The sequence below is a fragment of the Gymnodraco acuticeps genome, unplaced genomic scaffold, assembly GCF_902827175.1.
Source record: "Gymnodraco acuticeps unplaced genomic scaffold, fGymAcu1.1, whole genome shotgun sequence".
Taxonomy (NCBI): Eukaryota; Metazoa; Chordata; class Actinopteri; order Perciformes; family Bathydraconidae; genus Gymnodraco; species Gymnodraco acuticeps.
In genome coordinates, this window is record NW_022992152.1 from 450,275 (window position 1) to 465,202 (window position 14,928).

General features: G+C 43.3%; 1 protein-coding gene across 1 annotated transcript; it reads left to right on the forward strand.

Annotated features, from left to right (window-relative positions):
* The first annotated feature begins 11,146 nt into the window (after positions 1-11,146).
* Positions 11,147-14,304, forward strand: pou3f2a (POU class 3 homeobox 2a). The gene has a single exon (XM_034204289.1). The coding sequence runs from the start codon at positions 11,147-11,149 to the stop codon at positions 12,539-12,541; it is 1,395 nt and encodes a 464-aa protein (XP_034060180.1). The 3' UTR covers positions 12,542-14,304.
* Positions 14,305-14,928: the final 624 nt, after the last annotated feature.

The window sequence follows — 14,928 nt, forward strand, 5'->3', positions numbered from 1 at the left end:
ACACACACACACACACACACACACACACACACACAACACACACACACACACACACACACACACACACACACACACACACACACACACACTCACTTTGAGCTGGCTACTTGCTGATTGGACACAGGCAGGGGTTTGCAAACAGAACTGCTAGTGACGGGAACTCCACTGAGCGAGAGAGATGAGAGGAGCCCCTATAGTGCTGAGGATTGGGCCGCAGCCCTTCATGCTCTCCACATCAGGAAAACAAGACAAACGGGCAATGGACACAGACAGCAAACGTCTTCATACACACAGAGAGAGATTCTGTCAATGGGCCTGAAGCTGGAAAGGTTTTATGTATACCTTGTAAAGCAGAATCTCTCTTGTCACGTGACTTTTGGAGAAAGAAAGGAACATGGATCGCTGACCCCCAACTATCCCATTCCATTCAAATGGGGATGCTATTTCCCCGACTGATCTCTGCCACCTGGCTGCGGATCTACATGCTGGCACCCCATCCATGTGGAATGCCCCGACGCACGGCTCGCCTCGCAGTGAAATGAAGGGAAAATGAAAATGAAATGAGCTGAGCTTCTCTCCTGATCCTGGTCTCAGCTCTGTCCTCTGCTCAATCTCATCACCCCCCCCCCCCCCATTCCTCCCCTCCTTCCCCTCTGTATCATCATCCTCCTCCATCCTCTCATCCCTCCCTTCTCCCTCCTCCCCCTCCTCCTCTTCCTCCCCTTCCTCCCGCCACCCCTGGGTAATCAGTGTGCTCTCTCATTCCGTGGCACACGGAGACACATTGATCTGGCAGTGTGCACTCATGAACGAACACACACACACACACACACACACTGGTTGTCTCTCACACACATAAACACACACACACATTGATCTGGCCCGCAGGTCAAGTTCAATAGGAACAGCCAAGCGGCCCTTTTTTTCCTTTTTTACAGACTGGCTCTGCGGTATACTGCAAGGAGCTCTCTCTTTTACATACACACAGACACACACACAGACACACACACACACACACACGCAGACACACACACACACACACACACACACACACACACACACACAGACACACACACACACACACGCAGACACACACACACACACACACACACACACACACACACACACACACACACACAATACATGCACAATCTCCCTTCCTTTTTTTCTTTTTACACACACATTATACTCTGGCACCTGGTGTTGACAATAAATGTAGGCTACACTATTAAAAATGAAGTCACATATAGCTGCATTGTTAAAGGACAATCTCTAGCATCCACCCCCTAATTGATCTCCTTTAACCTTCAAATTCAAGGTTAAAGGTTAAAATGTTTGGTTAATGTGATTTTTAAAGTCTGGATAAGGTTTTGAAGATGCTTTCCCTTATGTTTAAGTCAAACACGCCCAGGTGAGCTCTCATTGTCCTCCTCTGTTTGGATTATAATAGACACATAACATGACTTTTATTTTTGTATATATAAGTAAGACTTTTCCTGTGAGATTATACTGATAACAAAACAGAAAGGCTGTAAATACACGGTACAACCAAAGACACATGCACAGAAAGAGAGAACAAATCAGAGAGACAATCACAAGACACATAAGCCAACATTTCAGTAACTAGGAGCATGCTGGGATTGTTTGGGAGGGGGAATCCCACTTGACTAAAAATCTCTCTTCTTCTCTCTCTCTCTGTAATTTTTGTTTGACTCTTTTATGATTCTGGAGTAATTTATCCCTCTGAGAGAGAAGAAACAGATAGGCGGACATACAGAGAGACAGCGGGGGGGAGAGAGAGAGAGAGTGCCACATTTGGTACTACACTTTGATTTAGCGAAGTCAATTTAATCTTGTTTGCTTTATGCAAAAAAAGCAGCGTCGGCCTCGACTTCTGTTGATTTCCACTGGAGGCAGAAAGATCGCTAATGGGAGCTAGCGCTGCACTCACCACAGCTACAGGGCTACGACACTAACCAAATTAGCCTCATGCATATATTTAATACAGACCTGCTTCACAAATTAGCCGAGTAGTATGTAGCCTAGCACCTCTCCAGTGAGGCTTTGAGATCTGAGCTGCAAATTAATTGGCTAGGTTGCCTCCAAGAGTAGCTTCTCTGTTTTTCCTCCACCCTGAATTATGCCTATCAATTTGCCGAAACACATTTGGAAATGCATGGGAAATTGCGTGAAAAGCTGTGTTCCTTCACAAAAGCAGTGTTTTCTTTAATTCCTTCACTTTTTTTGCATCTGCCACTCATATAACAAGAGCATGCGTTATGTCGTTGTAGATGAGACATTTCCTGAACATGTTGGCTAATGACATAAAGAAGTACAGCCCTGAAAATACAAAATACTCAGTCTTATAGGCATATACCGCATTGCTTTTATTCTGTATTTTTGTGTGGGAGTCACACAAAAAAGACACTATAATGAACTTGGACAGAACTGTATCCCACGGTAACTACAGAAAGGGACTATACCTTGGAATCTGATTCCCTAAAAATGGCCACTGCTAAGTTTAGATGCATTTACAGAGGGGGGGAAACAATCCTGATAAGAAAGAGAGATACTCAATTTGTGCGAGTGTGTACGAGACAGAAAACAAGTAAGAGAAGAAGACAGAGATTAGTTTGATTACCACACTGAGAACAACCATTAATGCTCCCCAAGGCCTCTCCCCCTATCCATCTTGGTTTCGATCCCTGGACATACTTCTTGGCTCTGTTTCAGGAAGAGATGTAGCTGTGGTTAAAATCACGCCTCGCGCCTGCACTGTTAGGAAGGGCTAAATGCATGTATCATTTTGACCTTGATCTTGACCTTAGACACTGTTAAGCATTTAGTAGCATTGAACTGCTTGAGATATTTTAACTAAGAATAATGTGATGTGAAAAACTACAAGAACCTTTTCACGCTGCATTTTTAACCAAAACATTGTTTTAGTAATAGCTCTGCCCTGCCCCCCAGGTTGTAGGACACAGTGTGATGGTAGATGGGGTCACTGGTGAGCGGACGGAGAAGAAAGCTGCGTGTTTTGGTTTAGGGAAGACTTTCATGTATTGTATTCTGTATCTAAAATTAAATGTAAATCTAAAATAAAATATGCGTGTTTCACTAAATACAATTATACTTTTATTATTTATCATAAGAAGGTGTTTACATAATTGTATGCTGTGATGCTGCAGTTGTTGTTGACTAACCAAAAGTTACATGTCACTACACAACATCTATAACACGAACAAGTTAAATGTGAATTCTTCAAACATTTCTTTTGACACAAATGGAAACTAGAGACTATCTGGTTGAGACAGTTTACCAAATGTCGAATGATGTCGAAAAATTGAGAAAAAAACGACATAGGTCCAAAATATGATGAAAAACGACAGAGTATAGTATGTTGAACATTTAGTTAAAAACAACAAAGTATAGTATGTCGAAAATGTCCTGAGAAAAACGACAAAGTATAGTATGTCGAAAAAAGGGGGAAAAACGACATATAAGTGCAGTCTTCCTCACTGTCCTCCTCAGTGTCTCCTTCACTGTCCTCTATTTACACTTCTTGCATGGTAGATGATGAAGATGCTGCAGATGCACCTCCCTGTCCCTGTTTAAGCCTCCGATTTGCTTTCTCCAAAAGTTGTCGCCACAAATCTGAAGTCCTTTTTTACAAATATCAGAATAAGTGTGATTGTGTTGAATGTCAAAGATATTCACAGAAAGTAAAAGTAAAGGATGCTGTGAAAATATAAATGAAGTACAGTGTTCCATAAATAAGTCATGAATTGTTTTTTTAAAGTTATTAGAGGCATAGTGAAGTCTATCCCAGAAATCCCATCGTAGTGTGTCATAGTGATAGTAATGTATGTCCATAAACACCTTTTCAAATGTCATGAAAAGTGATGGAAAAGTGCCGTCAAAAAAGCATATTCTCACCAATTAATTGGAGTAACAGTGAAGTGCGTGGCTTCAAAGAAGTAGCAAACATGTGATCTATGAACTCACCCAGACCTCCAAAGATGAAACTCTCTTTTCCTATCCTCATCTTGCTCTTCCTCCACCTACTCACTGCATCAACGCCATCTATTCACCTCCCAAAAAGAATCTCACCTTCGGCCCCCCTTCCCTGATTTGTAATTGACCAATTTGGTTACTAATGTTTGCAGCTGTGAGTCATCAGTGTAGCCAATTGATCATTTCAATTCAGCATATTGAAGCACAATATTGTCCGCATGAACACAAGAGACTTTAGCTATGAAGATGGTGCCAAATGTAGTGCATTGTGGGCAAGGGATTAAAAAAAGTGTGATTTAGAATTGGCATCTGAGTGAAAAGTAGAACATGTGCTGGCATATTTGGAGAACTGGTTTGAAGGGCTAGTACAGGGGTGTCAGGTTTTTGTTATTGTGTTCCAGGTTTGGGTGTTAGCATGTAAACTGTTCAGACAAAAATGTGAATAAAACACTTGTGAAACAACCAAATTGTCGTTTGAAAATACTCTTGGTAATCATTCCATTTCAAACCTTTATTCAACCAGGTAGGTCCCAGATCATTTATCTCTTTTTCAACCTTTGTGAAGCATTCAAACAAGGTGTGTTTTTTGTGCTATAGCTTTTTCACCTGTTTGAAAACAAGTATTTATGCTACGCTAAGCGTCTGGTGGCTAAAGCTTCGCATTCTGCGTACAATCCAGAGAGCTGTACGGATCTCCTCATCAAACACTTCACAGAAAAACAGCCAAAATGTCAACAATATAAATACTACTGTTTTGCACTTTAAAATCTGGCGAATCAGAAAACCGTTTAAAAAAACGGACATAAATCTCTGCATCGGTAGAATTAGCTGAGGCGTGCAACCGTTTTTCCTTGCTGTTATCTGTCCATAGCTACATTGATTAGTATCGGTAATTGATACGCAGACCTATGCTTGTAAGATCAATTGGAGCAGTGATGTCAGTCCTCTATTAGGGTGTGAAACAGTCAATCATGCGTGTCAGCTCTCTGTCTATAAGTCATTCTCCCCTCTATTATAGCTGCAGTGTGTGTGTAACCGCAGACTTTGTTCTCACTCTTTCACACACACGCTGTGCCTCTCCCAACACATTTATGAGAGCTTTACTCACTCTGCTCATCCCCATCGACGAGTCCAAATATACTGCCTCAATCTCTAACTAGACAGAGAGTATATCCACATTGATACAATATGTTGCTACTGCAGGCCCATACAGCACTCATGCATATCGACTACACTCACATGGTAACCCATTGTGTGTCCATTTGCATGGATAGCTGCAGATTTATCTGTACTGTAGGCCATAGTGCCGACTTGTGTATGGACGTGTATGGAGATTTACTCCTGTTTTAACCCCAGGGTTAGCCATCAGTATTGATTGGAACAGACTTAGCCTGATTTTAATCCCTGCTTGGCCCAAGACTATCGATCAGGGTGCTGAGCTTTCAAGTGGGTTTAACGACATACCTGCCCCTCCTCCAGCCCCTCGGTCCCCTCCTTCTGATGCGCTCTTTTTCTACTTGGGTAGAAAAGGGAGAGGTGTGTTATTACACCTTAAAGCAGAAGTGACACAAGAGTTAAGCTCGCACCCACAAGCCCACACACACCTCTTCCAACACCAAGCCATTACAGTATAGGCTGTGACAGCATGCCCGTAAAATATGACTGCACTCATGCTTTTCCTATCTGGAGTTTGTGTTGTAAAGCAAGAGCGAGATGAATCTGTGCAGCGAGACAGCAATGTCACGGTAAAAATACCTGCCGGTGAATTATGACCACTCACCTAGAGGTAGGAGCGTCCCTTTATGTCTTTATGGGTTCTCTGAAGACAGTTATATGGCACAACATGGGAACTCTTAAAGGTGTCCTGGTGCCATGGGAGTTGGAGAGTGTTGTGAATTTATAGTTGTACAGGATGGTCACCACTCTGATTGGTCCAGCACAGTAACGATGGAATGGAGAACCTGAGCTTTAAAAGTATCCCAGAGTCTGTGTGTGTGTGTGTGTGTGTGTGTGTGTGTGTGTGTGCGTGCGTGCGTGTGTGCGTGCGTGTGCGTGCGTGTGCGTGCATGTGTGCGTGTGTGTGTGTGTGTGTGTGTCAGTGGTACAGTGTGTGTATTTGCCAGCATGATGCAGAAATACACATTTGAGTGCATTTCTGCTTGTTGAAACATTAGTCGCTGTGTGTGTGTGTGTGTGTGTGTGTGTGGGTGTGTGTGTGTGTGTGTGTGTGTGTGTGTGTGTGTGTGTGTGTGTGTGTGTGTGTGTGTGTGTGTGTGTGTGTGTGTGTGTGTGTGTGTGTGTGTGTGTGTGTGTGTGTGTGTGAGGGATGGTTACTGTGCTTGCCGTTTCTCCTCCATTTGTCCTCCCAGAGGCAGCTCAGGCGAAGGGGAAATAAATTGGAGAAAGAGAATAAATCAATGCTAAACTGAGCACCAGTGAGACCTCTAACCCTGAAACTGTCACACACACTCACACACACACACACACACACACACATGCGGACACACACAATATGAAACGTGTCCAGGGAACACTATGTATAAATCCACATACGCACACACAGAGGGCTAAAAGAGAAGAGAGAAAGGGGGTTTCTGCACTGACTTGTATTCCACTTACTGGCGCTTCCACTATTTACAGTGCACACAATTCAAATATTTCAACCTCTTCAACTTTCAAATCAATTATAAGACTTTACACTGGCACTTTAACATCTTCATCTCATTTGTAAGGCCTGCACAACAAGGGTGTGACAAACAAAAAATTGCAAAATATTCATCTGCGAAAATGATATATCTAGAGAGCTTTGAGGAAGTGGAACTGGTATTGGCTGCTTTGTCCCTCCACAGAGGTAGCAAGGAGTAATGAAGTCTGCCTGGGTTGGAGTCTCCGTGTTGTTATTTTATAATTCTCATAAATATGGGCGCAACTGCAATCGGATGCCTTTATTCATGGTACGATAACAAAAAAGATCAACCTTGTTCCTAAAAATGATTCTATTTCCGTTTTACAGCGTGATATTTGTTTCTTGTGGGAAAGTATTCATGACAAAAAACAAAACAGTTATATAAACATAATGACCTACAAAACAAATGCACCTGTTGTGTAAGGACCTTTATCCTTTAATTGCAATAAACTGCTTTTACTCCTAATACACCAACTGACATTTCACACTTCATCTGTTAAAACTGCTTGCATCTCTATTTTTCTTTAAATTCAAGTGCTGTTTTTGTACATTCACAATGACAATGTAACTCCCTGTAGGGCAGTGCATGTGAATATACATTTACATTTCAACTGCTTTCTGCCTTTGCGCCTTTTGTTTTTGACAACTCAAATACTCCAAGTAACATCTAATCGCTTTCACTCCTTACCTACCACCTGTCACTTCAGCTATTTGCTATTTGCAGTCTCTTTAAAATCTCTGGCAATTCAATTTATGTTACAATTTCAACTGCATTCATTACTTTTTAAATGATGGTTCAATCGCTTTCATCTTCCACACTTTAACTGAACGCTCAACTGCTTTTACTGGTGAACTAAAATTAAAATTTCAAATGCTATCAGCAATTTCACTTTCAAAAGCCACTCCAAACCCTTTCAGTGCTTCAACTTCAGCTGACACTTCAACTGCTTTAAGAGCTGCAATTTAGATTGCAACTCCTGCTCCACATGGGCAAACAATGGGCAGTTTAAGACATTTTTTAACACAAAACAATGTCTACACCTGCACATTTTTTTCTGAGCTAGTGAAAACAATCTGTAAGAATTTGCTGACTGCAAAACCAAAAGGCGAAGCACTATAACATCCTGACATCGTTCTGCCATTTTCACACTCTACTCATGGCTGTACTGAGCTGAGGCTTAGCAGTTGAGGCTACAGAAGGAGTTTAGCACTGGTCGGGGGCAGAGGGAGTGTATAGATTGGGATTATGGGGGTGCATTGGGGAAAAGGCTCTTCACTGTGTTTCCTATTCAACCAAAGTCCTCTAAGACCTCCTCATCTCTTCTGAGAGCAGCAAGCTGAGATCTGATCTAATGCCGAGTGCCACATGCGAGTTAGTTTGTGAGAGAGACACAACACTTTGATGCGAGCCTGCTGGGGATGCGAGTGTGTAAGAGTAATGAACAAGTCCAGAAAGTGTGTGTGTGTGTGTGTGTGTGTGGTGTGTGTGTGTGTGTGTGTGTGTGTGTGTGTGTGGTGTGTGTGTGTGTGTGTGTGTGTGTGTGTGTGTGTGTATGTGTGTGTGTGTGTGTGTGTGTGTGTGTGGTGTGTGTGTGTGTGTGTGTGTGTGTGTGTGTGTGTGTGTGTGTGTGTGTGTGTGTGTGTGTGTGTGTGTGTGTGTGTGTGTGTGTGTGTGTGTGTGTGTGTGTGTGTGTGTGTGTGTGTGCTTACGTTAAGGGGTAATGAAGGAGTCCAGGGTTGATATATTTCTGTGTGTGTGCCTTGTGACTGTGCACTCTCCCTCATCTCATGAAGGGCTGTTTGGGGTGTTTTGTGCAGGTTTTGCTCAGGGGGGAGGTGGATTCTTGGGGTCTTGCATTCAGATGTAATTAGCCCAGACAATGGCCTGGTTAAAGCTGGAATCCTTCGAGCCCCCGCTCCCTTTGACTGTGTGGGCCAGCTGTGGAGGAATGGCCATTATCTCCCTCTGTCCGGCAGCATAAAGAAGCCCCCCTGCCCCAGTTACCCCTGCGTTAGGGTTCCCAGAGGGGGAGGGACATGGGCCGGTCACACACACTAGTGTGGACAAAGTGAAAGCAACCAAAAATAAAAAATATGCTTCTTAAATCTGGATTTCACTAGAATACGGTTTTATAATCCACATGTAAAAAGCCACAGATGCTATGGTTGTATGCTATGTCTTTGTTTTTGTTCTGTCTGTGTGAGTTTCAATCACAAATGTCTCATTGAGAGTTCTGCCTGCGCACAGGGACACTTAGGCCCATTAGACTTGCAATGAAATTGAATCTTTACAGCACAGGGGCCATATAATTACTGTTAATTTAACGCCCAGATTCTTCATCATTAACTCTCACTCTTGAATACAGAACACGGAAACACAGACAGCGTGTGTGTGGAGCCACTGCATGTGTTGACAGCCCTTTGACTGAACTAACAGCGACCCCTTCGTCTTGAAAGAACAGGACTCGCATCGTTTATGCGTTATTAAGTCCTGTAATTGGGCAGCCAGTAGTTTGCATATTAGTCTATTAGGGTAATATGTTTTGCCTCTCTCAACACACGGCTGGCCAGAGCCCCTGGCGACACATTCGGTATTTCTCAGAATTACACCTAATCATAATCCAGTGTTCTTTCGATCTCTATAATTCAATGTGCGTCAGTTTATGTCTGCGCATCCTTAGCTTGATTACAATCAAAGTATTTATCAATTAACCTCTCACTTCCAATTTGATTTATTGTGTGCGTTGGCCTTTAATTAAAGACATAAACATTTTAAAATATTTATGGTTTTTCATGGTTATTTGGTATAGCTAGGTCTTTAAGCTTGCAAACAAATTATTGCGAGCACATCTGATTTCAGAAATGTTGCACTCCACCTCCCTTTGAAGGTGAAACATGCATATGTGTTGTCCTTTGAGGTTGCTTTAACCTCTTAATAGCTGATATGTTTTACAGCCTCTGTCCCACTTTGAGCCAATACAATCACATCTCCTAAATACCAGTAGGTGCTAAAGTAGGTCCAGGGACCCCCCAGGTTATAATAGGGTTTCAGAGGGGGGGCTCAGCAGAATGAGGATTAGTTTAATTTCACTATCGTTGCATTCATTTAAAGATGGGACAAGCAGATAAATGCTTTGATGAATTTACCCTAACCAACTCCTCTGTGATTTTCTTAACAGTGCCAAGAGACAAAACTGCAGTATCAGTGTCTACACTGTGTTGCAATAATACTAGGTTAAAGGAGTAATACAACAGTGCATTGAAAATAAGAAACTCATTACAGGATACCGTACAGAACACAATACAGAATGAACGCAGTTGAAAGTGCAACATGTATGTATATTGCTGGATTATTATTTTAGATGCATTACCAAGTAAGCAGCATTTGAATGATGCAGCTGGTCATGGCTCAGCTAAGTGTTGCTACTATATATTGCCTAATTAATGCATCAAATATATAGCGATATCCTATGTTTTGTGTGTAATCTGAAGTTACTATAGCTATAAAATAAATGTAGTGGAATAAAAAGTCATATATATTTGGATTGTAAAGTTGAATGCAATTGAAAACTTAAAGAAAGTATACACCCTAAAATGTGTTTCAATACTTGTAGATACTTACCATATCTGTATAAAGTAGATATTTGTGAAGTGTTTCCCTCTGAAAAATTGGGCCCTTTTTAGCCATTTCAATTTTTGTGCATTATAAGGTATAAATAATAACTCTTTTTGTAAAGACGTTTGGGAAACTTAGCTTCGCGTGCCACTGTGTACATCCATTTCAAAGTGTACCCAACAAGCAGGTGGAAGGAGGCACGGTGGGCGCATCGCAGGCAGAGGGATCCATTCTTGCAGCCTTCTCTCTTTTGGCCCCGAGCTGCCCTCTCCGCTCGCCCCCCCTCCCATTATGTGTCCCGACGGCCGAGCGCGCGGCCCCAATGAGCCCTTTCGAACGGAACGAAAAGAAGGCGCGAGCTACAGCTGTGAGGTGGGCGTTGTTGTTCCATTCAACGCATTCGCCATGGCAACGGGGCCGAGGCCCTGGAAGCACGCGGCCCCTCTCTCCTAAGGGCAGCTGGAAGTGTATCCTCAAGATCACTGCTTACTGCTTCCAATATCACATATTCTACTTCAGAAGCATGAACAAGTATTTGGATTTTGAAGTTGTATTTGTTTGGCAAACAAATGTGGTCAATATCAATAAATGTGCACATTCTGAATTTTCTGAGCAACTTTTACGCACCGATTAAACCAATAAACATGACCCACTGACCCAGATCAATGTTATAAAAGTACTTTTAAAATAAACTATTTTTTCTGAGCTTGTTTTAGTCTTCTCTGTGTTTACACCCGATGTCTCCCTCCACTTTGTACTCATGCATGCTGCAGGACTGCTAGTATTGTTGGGCAGAGTGATTGGGGTTTCTGTACAATCTCCCGTGACCAATGAGCGGGGTGCTGTCAGGGGTAACCACATCTGTCAACCCTTCTTGGCCAATAAAGAGCGGAGCGAGGCGGACCACAGGTGCGCGCCTCTGCGTCCCCTTGGCACAGCGCCCGGGAGATGCTGGAGAGAGACGCCGAGCTGCCCCGTGGCGCAAAAGAGTTACTGTCAAAGGCAGCCTCCTTTTAACTCCAGCTATCACTCTGGCTCCGATAGTTATGGCGACTGCAACATCCAACCACTACAGCGTCCTCACCACCCCCAGCAGCGCGCAGCCGCCGCACTCGGAGTCCGGGAGCATGCAGCAGGCGGCAGCGTACAGGGACGCGCACACCCTGCTCCAGAACGACTATAGCACGTTACCGGGCGGTGGACATCCGCTCAGCCACGCGCACCAGTGGATCGCGGCGCTGTCTCACGGTGACAGCGGGGCGCCCTGGCCATCGAGTCCCCTCGGAGAGCAGGACGTGAAGCCCGTGCTGCACGACAGTGACCGAGAGGAGCTGCAGAACTCCAGCAGTCTGCAGCAGCAGCAGCAGCAGCAGCAACAGCAGCAGCAACAGCGACACCCTCACCTCGCGCACCAGCAGGCGCATCACGACGCCAGAGCATGGCGAACCAGCACAGCCACCACGCACATCCCCGGTATGGCGACATCTGAGGGCCAGAGCCTGGTTTACTCCCAGTCCGGATTCGGGCTGATGCCAGGGGGAGAGCAAGGGGGGATGCACCACCACCCCCTGCGGGACGAGGACCACCACAGCCACAGCCCGCACCTCAGCGATCACGGAGGCGGCCCCGGGGCCCACCAGCAGTCTCTCTCACACCATCACGGGGGCCATCAGGATCACTCAGACGAGGACACGCCGACCTCCGACGAGTTAGAGCAGTTTGCCAAGCAGTTCAAGCAGCGACGCATCAAGCTGGGCTTCACCCAGGCGGACGTGGGGCTGGCTCTCGGGACGCTGTATGGAAACGTCTTTTCTCAGACCACCATTTGCAGGTTCGAGGCGCTTCAGCTCAGCTTCAAAAACATGTGTAAACTCAAGCCCTTGTTGAACAAGTGGCTGGAGGAGGCGGACTCCACCTCGGGGAGCCCCACGAGCCTGGATAAAATCGCAGCACAAGGACGGAAAAGGAAAAAGAGGACCTCCATCGAGGTGGGCGTCAAAGGGGCTTTAGAGAGCCATTTTCTCAAAAGTCCAAAACCAGGAGGAGTGGAGATCACCTCCCTGGCGGAGAGCCTGCAGCTGGAGAAGGAGGTGGTGAGGGTTTGGTTTTGTAACAGACGACAGAAGGAGAAGAGGATGACACCCGCTGGGGGACAGATACCAGGAGGAGAGGACATGTACGGGGACAGCCCTCCTCATCACGGAGGACAAACTCCTGTGCAGTGACCCCCAGACTATACTGTGAGCAAAACACGGACCCCGTAAGGAGGAATAATGCCTCCTTATTTGTTTGATTCTCTGTGCTGGAACACTCCAAGCTGGACCTCAGCCAGTTTAAATGTTGGACCCACGGACACACACAGTGGGGATATACAGTGGCACTCCAGCACTAAGAATGCGCAGAGCAGAGAGCTGTGTGGAGAGGGTTCATGCCGTGGAACTGCCGAGCATACTGGGATATGCGGCTGGTGTGTGCTAACCAAAAAAAAATGAAGAAAAACAGCGACATTGAAATGCTTTTCTAAACCTTAAACCGAGGCGACAATGTTTCCTTATGTAATGTGTCATTAAAGAAAGGCAGAGTGGTAAGTGGACACAAGGTGTCCGCGGGGGGAACATTTAGAAACAAGCTCCGGGCTCGATGATAAGTCGCAGTCAGTGTGGGTAAATAAACGCCATCTTTCCATCATAACAAAAGCAACAGGGGTTCTTCCCAGCTCGTGGCTAGAGGGCTGAAATGGCAGACACCTGCTGTAGCCTACAATGTTTAAAAAATCAAGCCAATACCAGCCAACTGCTATTACTATTATTATTATTATTATTATTATTATTATTATTATTATTATACAATTCTCATTATGCACACACTTAATGTGATGCATTGATTGTAGTGTCAGCTGCATAATAATAATAATGTATTCTAATTGAATGTCCTTCCTTGAAAATATCTTGCTTTTGGATAATAATTATAATTATAATATTAATAATTATAATAATAATAATAATTATAATAATAATTATAATAATAATAATAATAATAATAACAATAATTGTACCATACAGACTGGGCATTGGTTCACTTTAATGCTTTTCTTTCTGTGCGCCTGTTTACAGTGTGTTTTTGTTGTTTGTTATTTCCGTACTTTTCCAAAATGCTGAAGAGAAAGACCGAGACTGTCCGGCTGGAACACTCAAAGCAATCCAGCCCATTTTTGCCTTCCTTTTACAAAGAAGAACAAAACTGAATATATATATAAACTGGTACCAGCTCTGGCCGCAGTGGCTAAACTACTACTGTGGGACTCATTCATCCAGACTATTTGTGGGATGTATTTCCTTTTTTTTGTATGGCTTCGTTCGTTCGTTTGAATGTTTGTTTGTTTGCTCAGTCTGTGCCAAAGCACAAACACAGACACGTGTTCTTGTGCCACTTAAACCCTGTGATTAATAACCTGCTCTGGTTATTGAGGGATGAACTCTCTCACTGAAATCTAAAGAAAATACAGAAACTCAAATCCAGCTGAAGGATGCAGATGAGTTAGAAGAACATGTTGTTATAATAATAACCAATAATGTGAATTTTTCACTTTTTACATGAGACGTTTTGCATTTGAGAAACTTTCTGATAAGGCCCAGTTTAAAATGTCAGAATCCCTTTTTTAATTACGTCATCATCAAATATTTAAAATGAAGCGTTTTAGGTGTTTTAGTGATACGCTGTCCATTTTGCTTATTAAAGTGTACACATAAAAATCGCCTTTATTTAAATATTCCTAATATGTATGTTATGTATAAACCCTTATTATAATTTAGACAAAATCACAGGAAATCTTTCAGCTGAATTTGAGTTTCTGAGGTGGAAAAAAAGAAAAACCAAAACAAAATATCATCGACCTGAAATCTGTGATCTAACGAAGAGGAAACATAAATCAACGATTGCACAATTTCTATATGCTTTTTTGTCATTAAATCGTATTTGTTTTATATAACACTGCAGTCTTTGCACGTTTATTGAGCCTGAAGAAAAGTCGCAACTCTCTCCTGGAGATAAGCTTTTCCTTTTAAATGATTGCTTCCTTGCACGCTCGGAATTCTAATTATGGATTTTATCAATCCGGCTCGGTTGCTTTAAAATGGTCCTTCAGCTGTTTCGGTTAAGTGTTTGTACCGCTGATCTGCACTGATACTGTTGTGAGGAAAGAGATCCGGGAAGATGCTCACCCAGACAGTCAATAGGCTGAAATGGAAACAAACCGCAGCGTTAATTAATATTCTCATCAGGATAAATGTGGCAACTAATTGAGGATTGTCACGAGGCGACATGTATAACATCAAAACAATAAACGCTTCTGTGTTTGCACACGGGCCTGCAGAAGGTTTACACAACAAGAAGGCCTAACTACAGGTGTAGAGCAGAGGCTGATGCATTATAAACTATAGGCCTATTTATGTGCGTGTGTGTGCGTGTGCGTGTGTGTGTGTAATCTGGCCTGCTACCTTTCCTTTACATCATAAAATAATTAAGAACAACTACAGTTTCGATGTTCCAGAATATAATTTGGATACTTGTAGAACATCTTAAATACACATATAACATTTAAATATTGAGTGGA